This window comes from Girardinichthys multiradiatus, chromosome 7 (assembly GCF_021462225.1).
Source record: "Girardinichthys multiradiatus isolate DD_20200921_A chromosome 7, DD_fGirMul_XY1, whole genome shotgun sequence".
Classification (NCBI taxonomy): Eukaryota; Metazoa; Chordata; class Actinopteri; order Cyprinodontiformes; family Goodeidae; genus Girardinichthys; species Girardinichthys multiradiatus.
Genome location: NC_061800.1, coordinates 35,640,611 through 35,656,849, shown reverse-complemented (window position 1 = coordinate 35,656,849; position 16,239 = coordinate 35,640,611). Strand labels below are relative to the sequence as shown.

The 16,239-nt window shown below is 39.1% G+C and overlaps 2 protein-coding genes across 2 annotated transcripts; both read left to right on the top strand.

The window, feature by feature from the left end:
- The first annotated feature begins 9,064 nt into the window (after positions 1-9,064).
- LOC124870868 (GTPase IMAP family member 2-like) lies at positions 9,065-11,003 on the top strand. The gene is made up of 3 exons (XM_047369694.1): positions 9,065-9,237; positions 10,487-10,902; positions 10,965-11,003. Exons 1-3 carry the CDS (start codon positions 9,210-9,212, stop codon positions 11,001-11,003), a joined length of 483 nt encoding a protein of 160 aa, XP_047225650.1. The 5' UTR covers positions 9,065-9,209.
- LOC124871050 lies at positions 10,900-16,233 on the top strand. The gene is made up of 4 exons (XM_047369990.1): positions 10,900-11,194; positions 12,180-13,496; positions 14,996-15,051; positions 15,555-16,233. Exons 1-4 carry the CDS (start codon positions 11,044-11,046, stop codon positions 15,765-15,767), a joined length of 1,737 nt encoding a protein of 578 aa, XP_047225946.1. The 5' UTR covers positions 10,900-11,043; the 3' UTR covers positions 15,768-16,233.
- Positions 16,234-16,239: the final 6 nt, after the last annotated feature.

Below are 16,239 nucleotides of genomic sequence, written 5' to 3'. Positions count from 1 at the left end.
TTAGTGTTTTGTCAGGAAGTAGATTTGTTGACAGTACCAACTCTGTCTTTATCTCAGACAGACACAAGTTGAAGACTTTTAAAATTATTGACTTTTTAAAATCATCACATCTCCTAGACGGATTATTGTACACTCATGAAAATCTCCAGGATTGTTCACTGAGGCCTGCCGACGCCTACGGTGGAAGACATTTTTTGATATGTTTGACACTAACATCTTCAGATGTTTTCTTTTCACTTCAAGACCTTCCCCTGTCTGCATTTCTCTGTTTCACATTTAAGGTTAGTGTTCTGCTGATTCATTTGATTGTTTATCTTTTTCATGGGAACTCTTCATCTCTGTGTTAAAGTGGTCTTCAATGGTGACTTTTGCTCTTTTATAATTCAATTAACCATTCCTGTTAAGCTGTTATATGCAGAACAATTCAGCTTTTTAGAATGACTAAAGTCACTCATTTTTGTTCTGCTTTAGACCTTTTGTTTCAGAGTACCAATTCTGTCCTTCACTTAACTTCAAATTAAAAGTTTTCCAAATTATCAAATTTTGCATTGTCACTACTCCTAGACAGATTTCTGTAGATGCATGAAAATCTTCATAATTCTTCACCAAGGCCTGCTGATACTTACGGTGAAAGAAACACATTGATGAGCCTCATCGTTTTGTAGTTCTAGAATGTTTTTCAAGAAGAACTTCAGGCAATTTTGACTGTTCCTCCATTTTCCGTTTCACTTTACAAAGTCTTGTGCTTATAATAATATTTGGCCAACAAAAAAGGATTCAGAATAATGTTCCCCTGTCCGTTCTGAAAAAAACAAGAATGACATCGATAGTCCTTATGGTTATGTTCAAAACGATGACTCTTCTGCTAAGTTGAAGCACTATCAAAAATCTTCGTTTAATCTTCATGTTTTTATTTTTTTTATTCACCTTTTTAAAAAAAGATTTTGCACAAGTATCTTTAAAATAACTAACAATCAACAATTACAATCATTTCTGCATACAGCTCCTTTTGAATGTATTTAAATATTGAGTTATGATGTGAACAAATACACTACGGAAGCCCTGAAAGACCATTCAGAACACGTGTTTTCACAGACTTGTTTTCTAAGTCTGACCAAATTATCTTTTTCCTGTGACTTTAGAAATTAGCTGTAAGTAGGGTTTTTCTGTTCTGCCTTGAAAGGCAAGTGAGAATTTGTTTTTTGGGAGGCTTATTTTTCTGTTTGTTCTGTTTGTTTTCCACTAGAGGCACAGGAATAAAACTACCAGCCTTCACTAACAGCTGTACTGTTCAAATGAATAGTAAAAGGGCTGGTTTCCAAGAACCAATGTCCTATTTTCTAAGTCAAAGTGTTATAAAGTTCAATTCAATTCAATTGAATTCAGTTTATTTATATAACGCCAATTCACAACACATGTTGTCTCAAGGCCCTTCACAAAAGTCAGGTACATACATTCCAATTAATCCTAATCATTGAACAGTGCAGTTAGATTCTGTTATTTGTTCACTTGTACTCGTACTCGTCTATCTTCCACTTTATCCGGGACCGGGTCGCGGGGGCAGCAGACTCAGCAGAGACGCAAAGACGTCCCTCTCCCCAGACACCTCCTCCAGCTCCTCCGGGGGGAGCCCAAGGCGTTCCCAGGCCAGCCGAGAGACATAGTCCCTCCAGCGTGTCCTGGGCCGTCCCCTGGGCCTCCTCCTGGTGGGACGTGCCTGGAACACCTCCTGAGGAAGGCATCCAGGAGGCATCCGGTATAGATGCCCGAGCCACCTCAACTGGCTCCTTTCGATGTGGAGGAGCAGCGGCTCTACTCTGAGCCCCTCCCGGATGGCCGAGCTCCTCACCCTATCTCTAAAGGAGTGCCCGGCCACCCTACGGAGGAAGCTCATTCCAGCCGCTTGTATCCGGGATCTCGTTCTTTCGGTCATAACCCAAAGTTCATGGCCAATAGGTGAGGGTAGGAACGTAGATCGACCGGTAAATCGAGAGCTTTGCTTTTCGGCTCAGCTCTCTCTTCACCACAACGGACCGGCACAGCGCCCCCATTACTGTGGCAGCCGCACCGATCCGTCTGTCGATCTCCTGCTCCATTCTTTCCTCACTCGTGAACAAGACCCCGAGATACTTAAACTCCTCCACTTGAGGCAGGAACTCCCCTCCAACCTGAAGAGGACAAGCTAACCTTTTCCAGTCGAGAACCATGGCCTCTGACTTGGAGGAGCTGATTTTCATCCCTGCCGCTTCGCACTCGGCTGCGAACCGGCCCAGTGCATGCTGTAGGTCTTGGCTAGAGGGGGCCAGCAGGACCACGTCATCTGCAAAAAGAAGAGACGAAATCATCTGGTCCCCAAACCATACCCCCCTCCTTGACAAAGGGCAGCCCTGCCGGAGTCCAACATGCACCGGGAACAGGTCTGACTTAATGCCGGCAATGCGAACCAAACTCCTGCTCCGCTTGTACAGAGACCGGATGGCCCCTAGTAAAGGGCCCCCGATTCCATACTCCTGGAGCAACCCCACAGGGCACCACATGGGACACAGTGGAATGCTTTCTCCAGGTCCACAAAACACATGTGAACCGGTTGGGCAAACTCCCATGAACCCTCGAGTACCCTGTAGAGGATATAGAGCTGGTTATTTGTTCAAAGTGGATAAAAAGTTGTTCTATCTAAGGAAACCCACCAGATTGCATCCAGTCAGTGACTTGCAGCATTCCCTCCTCCCGGATGAGCATGAAGAGACAGTGGACAGTCATTGGCATTGACTTTGCAGCTCCCTCATACTGAGCATGCATGTAGCGACAGTGGAGAGGAAAAACTCCCTTTTAACAGGCAGAAACCTCCACCAGAACCAGGCTCAGTGTGAGCGGCCATCTGCCACGACCGACTGGGGGTTTGAGAGAACAGAGCAGAGACACACAAAGAATACAGAAGCATTGATCTAGGAGTACTTTCTATGGGAAGGAAAAGTAAATGTTAGTGGATGTAGCTCCTTTAGTCATTTCATCTAGAAAGAAAGAACAGATAAAACTTTGAACCAGTTTTCATGGTTAGAGTCTGAAAGAGAGCACATATAATTAGTTACAGTAAAAGCTCAGTCAATTGCTATATCTAGGAGAGAGAAAGGGTTAATCACTGAAAGACAGGGCCAAGTGGATCATCTGTAGAGTTAAAAACTGAAATAACGGCATATAATGCAAAATTGGAGAGTGGTGTGAGAATGTAGCGAAGAGGGTGAAAGTGGTCATTTTGTCCTCCATTTATTTATATAGCGCTTATTTACAACAATGTTGTCTCAAGGCACCCTATAAAGGGTCCGGAACGGCGCGGGGCCGCCGTGGAGGCCAGACCAAACCACCAAGTGCCAGAGCCCGGCCACCCCGGAACGTGCCATGTGTAGGGGCACTAAGTAAAATTATAAACTGATCAAGTTCGTCCATCTAGGCCCACTGATGGCCATTGTTATACTAAAAACCACAAGGATCAGGATACCTCTCTCTGTCTGACTGATTATAACCATTGGAAAAGAAAGCGGGTCACACAGGTAGCAGAAATGGAGAGTGCGTTTGCACCTCAACCATAACTGAGCCGGTTTAGGCTAAACCTGACTCCCCTTACTCCATCCAACAGGGAGGGAAGAAGAAGGAAGTAAGAAATAAGGAAGATAGCTCAGGATAACCTAAGGCACTCTAACTATAAGCTTTATCAAAAAGGAAAGTTTTAAGCCTAGCCTTAAAAGTAGACAGGGTGTCTGCCTCACGGACTAAAACTGGGAGCTGTTTCCACAGGAGAGGAGCCTGATAACTAAAGGATCTGCCTCCCATTCTACTTCTAGAGATTCTTGGAACCACCAGTAAACCTGCAGTCTGAGAACAAAGTGCTCTGTTAGGAACATTTGGACCAATCAGATCTCTGATGTATGATGGAGCAAGATCATTAAGGGCTTTATATGTGAGGAGGAGAATTTTAAATTCTATTCTGGATTTAACAGGGAGCCAATGAAGGGAAGCTAAAATAGGAGAAATATGATCTCTCATTTTAATTTTCATCAGAACTCTTGCTGCAGCATTTTGAATCAGCTGAAGGCTTTTAACTTCATTTTGTGGAAATCCTGATAGTAAAGAATTACAAAAGTCCAGCCTTGAAGTAATAAATGCATGGACTAGTTTTTCAGCATCACCCCTGGACAGGATATTTCTAATTTTTGCAATGTTCCGGAGATGAAAGAAGGAAATCCTAGAAACCTGTTTAATATGGGATTGAAATGACATGTCCAGGTCAAAAATAACACCAAGGGTTTTTACTTTATTACCGGAGGTCAATTTAATGCCATCCAGGTTAAGTGATCAACTAAGCAGTTTCTTTTTTAAAGACTCCGGTCCAAAGACAACAACTTCTGTCTTTTCTGAATTTAGAAGCAAAAAATGTAAAGTCATCCAAGTTTTTATGTCTTCAAGACATGCTTGTAGTCTATCTAACTGGTTGGGTTCATCAGGATTTATGGATAAGTAAAGCTGAGTATCATCAGCGTAACATTGAACATTTATCCTATGCTGCCAGATAATTTCACCTATTGGAAGCATATATATAGTAAAGAGAATTGGCCCAAGTACTGAACCCTGTGGTACTCCACAATCAACCCTGGAGTTTAAAGATGATTTATCACTTTCATGAACAAGCTGGAATCTGTCAGACAGATAAGATTTAAACCAGCCTAGCGCTGTTCCCCTGATCCTTACAGCATATTCCAGCCTTTCTAAGAGAATATTATGGCCGACTGTATCAAATGCAGCACTGAGATCTAACAGAACCAGTACAGACACAAGTCCATTATCTGAGGCCATAGAATATCAGTAGTGACTTTCAGCAGAGTTGTTTCAGTGCTATGATGAGCTCTGAAACCTGACTGAAACTCTTCAAACAGGTCATTGTTGTGTAAATGCTCACACATTTGATTAGCAACTATTTTCTCAAGAATTTTAAATAACAATGGAAGATTGGATATAGGTCTGTAATTTTTCAAGTCATCTCGATCAAGCGAAGGTTTCTTAAGTAAAGGTTTAATTACAGTTACCTTAAAAGCCTGTGGTACATATCCATTTACTAAGGATTGGTTAATCATACCTGGTAATCAGAGGGAACACTTCCTTAAATAATTTGGTTGGGATTGGGTCTAACATACAAGTTGAAGGTTTAGATGAAGCTAATATTTCTGATAACTCAAGAAGTTCCACAGGATCAAAACAGTCCAAACACAAATCAGGTTCTGCAGTTATTTCCAATGTTGTCTCACTTGCTGAGGATGAAGTAATCATCTTCGGGAGTATGTCAAATATTTTATTTTCAATAGAATCAATTTTATTTAAGAAGAATCCCATAAAGTCTTGACTGCTGAGAGCTAAGGGAATGGATGGCTCAACAGAGCTATGACTCTGTGTAAATTTAGCAACTGTACTAAAGAGAAACCAAGGATTATTCTTGTTTTCTTCTATTGATGAGAAATAAGCTGTTCTAGCTTGGTGAAGTAACAATTTAAATGGTAAAGCAGAAATAAAGTTGCTGAAAATTTCAGAATAATTCAAAAATGTTTTTCAGGAGATGTTTCTATTAATTGATCAACGTTTTTTTTATCTTTGCATTTTTGATTTCACTGAAATGATTCTACAAATTGAGGCTGAACTATAAGCGCTTTAATTATCCCCATTAGTTTCACATCTTGCATCAGCTGTTTGATTTGGTTTTTTTCTTTTCTACAGCTATTATTTTTATGTTCCATATAAACGCCTGAGAATATTAAAGGATTTAATCATGAAGCAGCGTTTACTCCTTGGATTTCTTTTGCTTTGTCTGAGTTTCTCTGTGCATGAACACAGCCATGCAGATGAAAGGAGTGCATCTTCAGGCACTGCTTCTCCAACCACGTTCAGTCACACCAGCATTATTGACCTTTGTTTTTCATGACACATTCACAAATTTCACCTGAGATGCAACACATTTAGTCACAGTAGTGTGGCTTGGTGTAAGGTACAGATATGTATATATGCTGAATGTCTTACTCCCCTGTAGAAAGTAGAGCTATGCCAAGCTGCTTTTTAGACTTTTTGAATGACACGTTTATCTGTATTCCTACAACTGATGGGTTTCTTGTACATAATGTAAATAAGGATGATGCTCTGTGTAGAAATGCCTTAGATGCTCATTTTTCCACAGTGCGCTCTCTTTGAATGGCTGCACTGTTATTTCAGCAGTTTTTAGACCTTGCAATTAATCATTTCTTCTTGCACTTCTGTTTTTTTAATGCATGATGTGCATATCTGCACAGTCAGTGAATCGAGTTCATTCTGACTCAGGGATTCTTTTACAGACTGGTGATGCAACTGCTGTGGCATTAACTGAATCTAAATAAAAAAGCTTTCTGGGGAAGTTGTGTGTTTCTTGCAGTTGCCACATTCATTCTCATTCTTTTGGATAATTGGTGGTAAACATTCTGTAAATATGTGTAGGAATTACTATCTAAAATGCTTGAGGTAACCTTTTTGATTGCAATGGTTTCCTGGCGTTCAATCACTCAAGGCAGGAATAAAAAAAATGGCTTATTGTATATTTGAAATGCTTATGCAGATGCCGATTTCAGGGAATCTGGTTAGAGAGGAGAAGAAACGTGCAGCAATCTCCAGGTTCCACTGTGGGCTCTGTTGTGTCTGCAGAAGAACAGTTTCACTGGATGTTTGACACTATGGAAGCATTTCCTGCTTGGATGTTCACACCCTGCCAATCACAGCGCTCTGTCATCAATACAGCTACAAGCAGAAAGTCGAAAGATGAGTGTCGAAACTTAAACCTCTAAAAAACATGTCAATATGAGGACATAAACTAAATTTATTCATACATTTAAATGTTCCCTGAAGTCATAAAAATCTTCAATTTGTTCTTTTTTTATATGAGCAACTATACAGGCACATTTTGTACTTTGTTTAATTATCATGATGATGGAATTGGTGTCCTTTGAGATTGTTTAATCAGTTGATTTATTTTGTGGCTAAAGCAAAAGTCTCAGATATGACACACAACTGCAATGCCATTCACCCCTTTTGAACCATTTCATAGTTTGTCACAAAAAACTCCCAAAATTCAATGGATTTGACGTAATAGACCAGCACAAAGTGGAACGTAATTGTGAAATGATCTAATGTTCTGCTAAATGGCTCAAGCTCAGTACGATTAGATTGAGATACTCTGAAAGCTTTGTCTTTGGTTTGGACTTTTACTAGGCCGTGCTAACATACGAACTTGCTTTGCTTCAAACCATTCCATAGTGTTTTTGGTCATTGTCCTGCTGGAAGGTGAACCTACCTTCCCAGTCTCAAGTGTTTTGGAGCTTCTTCCTGCGTTGCCCGTCCATTCTCCTGTCTATCCTGACCAGCTTTCCTTTCCCTGCTAAAGATAGCCATCCCCACAGCATGATGCAGCCACCACCAGGTTTCACAGTGGGATGGTGTGTTCAGGGTGGTGTTAGTTGTCTGTTTTACTCTTTATCAGAATTTCTATTTAGACATTAGCTTTGGTCTCACCTGACGACAGCACTTCCACATATCTTCTGTGTCCTCCAGATGGTTTGAGGCATTTTTGGACACTCCACGGTTTTCTTCTTGCCACTCTTCCATAAAGGCCAGATTTGTGGAGTGCACAACTATACTTTTGGATGATGGATTGAACAGAGCTCTGTCAAATGTTCAAAGCTTGATATATTGTTTTGTTAGATAACCCTGCTTTAAGCTTTGGTCTTAATGAAACCTTTGAGTTTTCACAGAACAGCTGGATATATACTGAGATTAAATTACACACAGTTGAGTTCTATTTACTTATTAAATGACTTTTCAAGGCAACTGGTTGAACTGGATTTTATTTAGGGGTATCAGAGTAAAGGTGGCTGAAAACAATGGACACCACAAACAGATTTTCAGGGGAGAGTCTGAAACCGCTTAAGTCCAGGGTGGGAGGGGTCAGCTGTAATCTTTCCTGCTTGAGGCATGCAGTTCCTGATGAGAAGGAAGATTGCAGCCAATCACCCTCTCTGCAGAGCGAATGATACGCTGCAGCCTGCCCTTGTCCCTGATGGTGGCAGCATCCCAGATAGTGATGGAGGAGGTGAGGATGGACTCAATGATGGTGGAGTAGAAGTGCACCACCGGCACTCAGGCTGAACTTCTTTAGCCTTGCAATATATAGTTTTAAAACAATTATCTACATAAATATGAGCAAATTCATCTGTAACATAAATAGTCCTTAAACACATTAACATTATTTAAGTTTAATAGGTTTTGCAACTGTGTTTGAAAAAATACGTTTTCTTCATAAAATAGATGTTTTGCTTCAACTAATTCCTATCATATCTCATATACTGTATGGTATTATATTCGATAAATTAGAATATTATTGAAAATTCATTTTTATTAGTAATTCAATTAAAGTGAAACTAAATAAATTACACACAGATCGATGTTTTCCACCTTTCTTTACTGTTAATTATGATACTTTTCCAGTTACAGCTAATAACAACATGACATTGAAGATTAGAATAGTACATCAGACTAATAAAAAATTAGTTTTTAATACAGAAATGAATAAAAACTATGTTTAATACCTGCTTATTGGTTATTAATTTCAAAATAAACTTTTAATTTGATTAGCTTCATCAAAAAGCATATTCCAATTCGTTTAATATGACTGTAAACAAGACTTTAGAATTTGCAGCATGTTTCCTGTGTTACCTTCAGGTACAGTCCGTGTCTCTGCAGTTCTGACCTGTTTTGGCAACACCAAGCAGACAAATAACCAGTTCAGCATCTCCAGCGTAAATGTGAAACCATAATAGATGTTGTCTGCAGATCTCATGACTCACAGTAAAACTCGTCTGAAATATTGCGGTAGGTTTCACCCGTACTAATCCTCAGGTTTTAAATTAAAAGGCTGCTTGATGTAATCACGCTATAACAAAGCTGCTCTTTGTGTGTTAATTACATGATGTTTCTTCTCAGGAGGGTCACATTGGCTGGATTTCACACCCTGGGGAGGAGACTGAACCATTAAAGTATATAGGTTTACGCTATAGTTCTGATGTTGTGAATCCACTTTGAGTCTAAATGTTATGGATCACCTTTAAACAAATGTTTCTACAGGGAAAAAGGCCTAAGTAAGAATTTTAATGGCCTGCAGAACAGAGACCGGGAAAGGTAAGATGCTCATTTGAATTATTTTCTGTAAGTCGTTAATGTTACTAACCTTTATGTGACAAATGTACAGATGGCATTCCAAGTGTGATCATCCTTTATCGATTCCTTATATATGTGTCAATGACATATTTTACTTATCTAATACTCAAAAAAGCCCAATATTTGTAGTATTTACATCTAATTGTTGACTGAATTTAAATTTGAGTATGCCTTGTTGTAGACGGCCGACAAAAGAAATCAGCTTCTGGAAGTGAGACTGCAGAACCAACAGTGTTCTAACATTAGTCCAATATCCAGTCCTTAAGAAAACATCAGTGGGGACATGTCAGTCACATACTTGTTAATCTGACACTTATTTTGCTGCTTAAACATAAACAAGTATTTATATAATGTCCAGGGCTGCAGCTGTCCTCTTGTAATGGCTGTAGGAGACAATTAGCAGAAACATTATACTTAAAAAAATATTTTAAAATGAAGTAATATGAAAACTAAAAGTTGTAATTGTTGCAATCTCAGACAGGCCACTGCAAACATAAGCACTTCTGCAACGATGAGAAACACAACCAAGTTGCTGCAAAGAATGACATATTTTCATAAGCAGACATGCTGACGAAGATGTTGAGTGTAGCACAACCATAGAGGTGCATGTAAAGGAAAACAACTCAGTCATCAAACAGGATTTCTGCTTGTTTCTAATTGGGTATATGGCTAGTATTAACACTGCAGCACAGGTAGAAAAGTGGTGTTTCTTTTTAAATCCTCAGAGCCATTGCTCCAAACAATATGAGGCTATTTTAGATCCTTTTAGTGAAGTTTGACCTTTTCTGAACTATGCTGGTAAATTGTATTGTAATGAGTGTGGTCAATAATTCAGTATTGATGTTTCCTTTTATTACTGGAGATTAGTAGCTACCATGATAAAAATTATTCTGGCAGCAAGTGATACACTTTGAGCTTTCATTGGATGAGCAAGATTGGGGAGAGGCTATTGACTGATACTTTTACTTTAAAATAAATTTACTGTAGAGTAACTTGCCACAGTAGTCATACCCACTACAGTTGGAGTATGTCATGTTACAACCACAAACTTCAATGCCTTGCATTGGGATCTGAAATGATAGACCCACATTAAGTAGTGCGTTGATCAATGGTATATAGACGGTATTGAACCAATGTTTTGTTGGTTCCTGGTCACTGTATAGTAAAAGAATCAGTGAAAGCTTGGTTCATTCAACTTGTCTATTAACAGGGGACACACAAAGTCTTCAGGAGATAAGGATTGTTCTCTTGGGGCACGACTGGTTGGAGAAGAGTTTAACGGGAAACACCATCCTCGGGAGACAGATGTTCGACGTCAGCAGAGATGTGAAGATGTGCGTTAGGAGACAAGGTGTCCTTGTTGGAGGACGGAAGGTTGTAGTAGTCAGCACCCCTGAGAGGTGGATCCACTACTCTGTGCAGGACCCTGGCCTGGTGAATGTGAACATGGCAGCCTGCGTCTCCATGTGTCCTCCAGGACCTCATGCCTTCCTCTTCATAGTCCCCATCAGCTCACATAAAGGCAGAGAGTGGACAGTGGAGGGACCTCTTGAGTTGTTAAGTGACACTCTGTGGAGGAGCACAATCATGATCTTTACTAGATGTGAACGACTGAGAGGAACCTCTGTGGAAACTTACACTTCTAAATATGGTTTTCTCAAAGCTATTCTGGAGAAGTGTGCATATAGATACCATCTTTTAGACACAAGCGTCTGGGGGGAGGATGATGATGCTCAGGTTGCAGATCTACTTCAGAAGATTGAAGTTATGATCACAGAAAACAAAGATGGAGGAGGACCAGGATATGAGATCACAACTGATAAAACAACTGACTGGGAGATGAAGGAGGTTGTGGAGAGGGCCGCTTTAAGACGAAGCAAAGTGAAGCTGGTCAGACGTGCTCTCAGATCTCTGAAAGGTAAGTATCCTTTACTGACCCTGTAAGTACCATTCATTACACTATGTCAACAGTGGAGGCAGAAATGTAGACAAAGATAACCCCACACTCAGCTTTATAGTCTAACTCATCGATTAAAAAACATTTCAAACGTTTGTTTCTTAGAAAGATCTAGCTCCAGTGTCCTCACACTGTGGTACAACAACCTTTTGGGGTTCTCTGGTTGTCTTTAGAGGTATTTAAAAAAAATATTTCAAGCATTTACAAGCTAACTCTTGTATAGCCCTAATGAGCAGAAACATTCAAAAAGGTAAATTATTCAAGCAGGTTGATATTTTCTCCAAATAGCACTAAAACTACTGAAAAGAGATGTGCAGTAGAGAAAATGTTTGTTCTTCAAAATGTCTCTACTGAAGTAAACTGTTAGTCTTCTGGAAGGCAATGTGGTTTTATGACTCAGTCATAATCTGTAATAAAGTGATAATCTGTCATATCTAATAAGAGTTGACCAACCAAAAATAGGGTTCAGAACTAAAATAAATGTGAATGGAGTGTAATAGAAATACACTCCATTCACATTTTAATATCTCTGGATATTAATATCTAAAAAAGATATTAATATCCAGAGATTTCAGCATTTTCATGACAGTTCATCTCCATAATTCATGAAAATATTTAATTACAAGGAACAATCAACCGATATGGCCAGGTTTAAGTACCTGGATAGGGAATGTTCTGTTTGCGGGCACAAAATGGAAGTGGACAATGAAAACAGGAAGTAAACAGAAAGCTGCACAGAAAATAAATCCAGCAAACAAAATAAAACTGGAACTGGTCCACCAAGAAAGAGAAAGACAAATTGGACTTCAACTCTAAACTGATCCTAAATAGCCGATTTATAAATCTAAAATGAAAACAAACCCATTTGCACAAATAGGCTTTTACAAGAATCCCACCAATTGGTGTGATTTCAGTTTTCAACTTTTTTCCTTTTTTCTCAACACAGGAACGTCTCCTTCACTTTCAGAAGTCCGGATTCTTATTGTGGGGCCAAAGCACGTTGGAAAGAGCTCTTCTGCAAACACTATCCTTGGATATCACGTTGTTTCTCCTGGATATCCGACATTTCTGTGCACAGAGAGACGGGGTGTTGTTGGCAAAAGAGCTGTCTCTGTGATCGATACTCCTGGATGGCATGGACGATACTGCTCTGAAAACACACCTCAGGAGGTTCAGAAGCAGATATCCAACAGTGCATCTCTCTTTAAACCTCACCTCATCCTTGTAGTCGTACGCTGTGATGAAACCTTCGCTGAAACTGACAAAAGGAAAGCAGAGGAGCACTTGAGCTTACTTGGACTTTGGGTTTTGAGTCGGATCATTGTGCTCTTCACATGGGGGGACAAACTGAGAATGACTTCCATCGAGGAACACATCGAAAGATGGCCCTCTCTGCAGCAGCTGGTGGACAAATGTGGAAACAGGTATCATGTTTTTGATAATACAAAGAGGGCTGAAGACCTTCAGGTTGAAGATCTGTTACACAAGATTGAAGAGACTGTGATGCAGAGTGATACATCATGCTTGATGAAGAGTTTAATTGACCTTCAACAAACCAACAAAAAGCTGGCGCAAAGCTCCAAAAGGATTGCAAAAAAGTTTGAGAATGCAAAATCCAACACAGATCTCCTTGTGCAATTGGTTGAGGAGAAAGAGAGGATAGTAGAAGACTTGATTAAATCAACCAGAGAGAAAGATGATCAAATTGAAGCCTTGAAAAAGACAGTAGAAGAAGAGAAAACCAGAGGTGCCAAACAAAAACAAGATCATAATGAAGTGATCAGCAGAATATTGGAGGACAGTAAGGAGAACGGCAATCTTAGAACCGTTCTCGGGGAAAAAGAGGAGATGATAAGAAGTCTGAAAGAGAGCTGTGCTGCAAACGATGAGCTAATAAAAGCTACCAAGCAAAAGGTTGAGGTGAAAGAGAAAATGCTGCATGGAAAAATGAAGGAGGCAGCAGTTTTGAAGACAATGTGTGAGAGAAAAGATAAAGAACTCGAACAAATGATGACGGACCACAAACAGGAAGCAAAAGAACTCAAAGAGGCAGCCGAGCGACTCAGGAGAGAAAACGAAGATACAAAGAAAGTGCTACAGGCAACAATGAAAGCGATGCAGATGCACCTTCTGAGAATAGAGACAGAGGTCAACTCTGAATTTTCTGAAAACAAACGCGAGCAAAAGGCAATGAGGGAGCTCCTCAGACAAATGAACTGGGCCTTCACAATCACATCAGGCCCCTGTGGAAACACCAGACCAAGTGAATACAACAAACTTACTTCTTATATTGTCGGTTATAAAAAGGCTTCTGTGATGAGATGTTTTTGACCAATCACCAATGAATTTTAGATTATTTGTGCCCGCTTTGACGTAATTTTTTGATGTAATTTTCTTTCATGCAGTAATATTCCACTGCAAGTAAATGTGGCCATGTGACTCCAATCAGTAACATATGTTGATCACTCATAGTTTTTTTGGTTTTAATCTGGGGTCATGTTTACTGGAATATGCTCGACAGATGTAAACAGGGGATAAAAACCACAATCAATGATAATATGACCTTGTATTTTACATGTTACTGTTATATTTAGCCAGTTGAACAGTCTCACACCAGACACAAATGACATTACTTAAAATGCTAAAGGTCATGGAGTGTAGGAAGTACAGTTGAGAAAGAAGGGGAAAAAGAAAATAGGCAGTGAGATTTAACTGAATACATAAAGGTGAAATTAATAAAAATTAAAATAAATTGACTCTCAGTTTAACTGCCAGGAAATTTCCAGTACGGTGTTGCTCTGAGGCAGAAGAGCAGGCAGTTCTGTCACAGGTTGTTGGATGGCTGAGGGGTTCAGATCTATGGATCTCCCCATAGGGATTATTAATAAAACAGGAGTAACCTAGTAAGCTAGATAACTTACTAAACTTAAGGAAAGGATTCTCTAAGGTGTGTCTGGAGGAAAAACAAAACAAAACGTTGAAGAAACTAAATAGACAAACGAAGCATAGCAGAAGAAAATTCCACATTTAAACAACCAGATGTTGAAATGTTGATCGGTTCTCTTTGGCCTGGTCTGGAAAGTTTTTTTGATGGAGTCTAAGGTTTAGTCTTATCCTCTGGGAGAGGAGATGTCCCAAGAGACTAATCGACCAATCAGAAGCGGACTTTAGGTAACATAAGAGCTATGTCACATTAAAAGCCAATAAAAAATAGTTTTATTGTTCTGAAACATTTCTAAACATCAGAGAGACTTTTTAGTTTCAACAATGTTAACAATCACTGCAGCCATAACATCTGTCTGAAGATGGAGGCTGTTCTCACATTTCAATCAAATTAAGCATGAAATCTTTCCGCTGAGTAATTTACAGGCTAATATTAAAATGTACAGTTAATTAGGGATCATTCCAAGCTTTCTGGATTTCTAATTTAAACAAAATCAGAAAATTAACCTAGATAAAATCAGAGGAGTATTTTTAAAACTGTAGGCAGCTTTCACATAAACTAATTTACTGTAATTTACATTTAAATCAAATTATTTTTCTCTATAATTCATAAAAAGTTAATAAAACTTCCAAGAGAAATAAACTAATATTGGTTAAGTAGTCTGGTATGAAATGATTTATTTGTGGTTTTGTAAGTAGAAAGGGATAAATTAGCAACTCGTAAGAAATAGAGGCTGAATAAAGTCTAGTCTGACCAAATGCAGCTCTGAACAAACGGATTTGTTTCTAAATGACTGATAAATGTGTGTTAACTTTCAGAACCAGGCGATAAAACACAGTCAGTGTTGGATGACTGCATCGGGGCCCCTAAGAAGGTGAGAGAAACAACTACAGATGTTACTGCTGGACAGAGTCCAACTCTGTCCAATTTAATCTCAATCTTTCTGTAAAATTGTAGAATCACCTTAATTAGTTGTTCTTCAGACTTTTTGATGGTCTTAATAAATGTTTCTTTTTCTTTGGCCACTTTTCACTCATTTCTGCCCAATAGCTGATGATTTTTAGAAAAATAATAATCTTTAGGAACTTTGTTAGTAGAGGCCTTTTACAAAAATTAAGATTTTTTTCTTTAGCTGCTTTATCTGAAATTCTAAAAACAGAATACTGTAGATAACAGAAATGAACAGTCATTAAATGGGATTTTATCATAAACAAGATGATGGCCTGAAGAACTGTTAATCGAGAACATTAAAAAAAATAAAAGAAAGGCTGGCTATTCTGAAGGAAGCTTTCAATAATTTCAGGGTGCATTAAAACTTCATGCTACAACACATTACAATAGAAATAACACATTTTTTTCTCTCCCCTGGGCTCATAGAACGAGACTGCAAACCCTGAGGCTGACTGGACCTGGCTCAGAGCTGGAGGCGCAGCGCTGGGAGCTGCGATTGGGGCCTTTGTTGCCTCCTTCAGATTGCCTGCAGGGACCAGTACCAAATCAACTGTTTGGGCTGCAGCTGGGGCTGCACTGGGCAGCTTACTGGTCCAAGGAATAAAATCAGAACATGGAAATAAAAAGCAGATGAGTTAGAAATACATGAGATGCCTCTGAAACCACACACACCCCTGATAAGTATAATTGAACTTTATATACTCAGACTCTTCAAGAATATGTAATGTGTTTAAAATATCTGTTTTTATTCAGATACTGAGTGCAAACAAACTGAGACTTTTAAAAATGTATTTTAATTTCAAATATTTGTTTTGCTTTTAATCACTTGAAAGGCATAACCTGAATATACTCTCATGTCAATATAATGTAATGATAATTTAAGTCTTTATATCATAGATAAAACACAACCTACATTCAGATAAAAGAGAACCAATGCCACTCAAGAAGCTCAACACCGTAACGCAAATATAGCGCCTTGTTAAATATTCACACCCCAACGTTTTCACATTTTGCTCCTTTACAACCAAACAAAACTCAATGTATTTTATTGGGATTTATTAATCCAACAGACCAACATAAAGAAATACATGACAGTGAAGTGAAAGAAAAA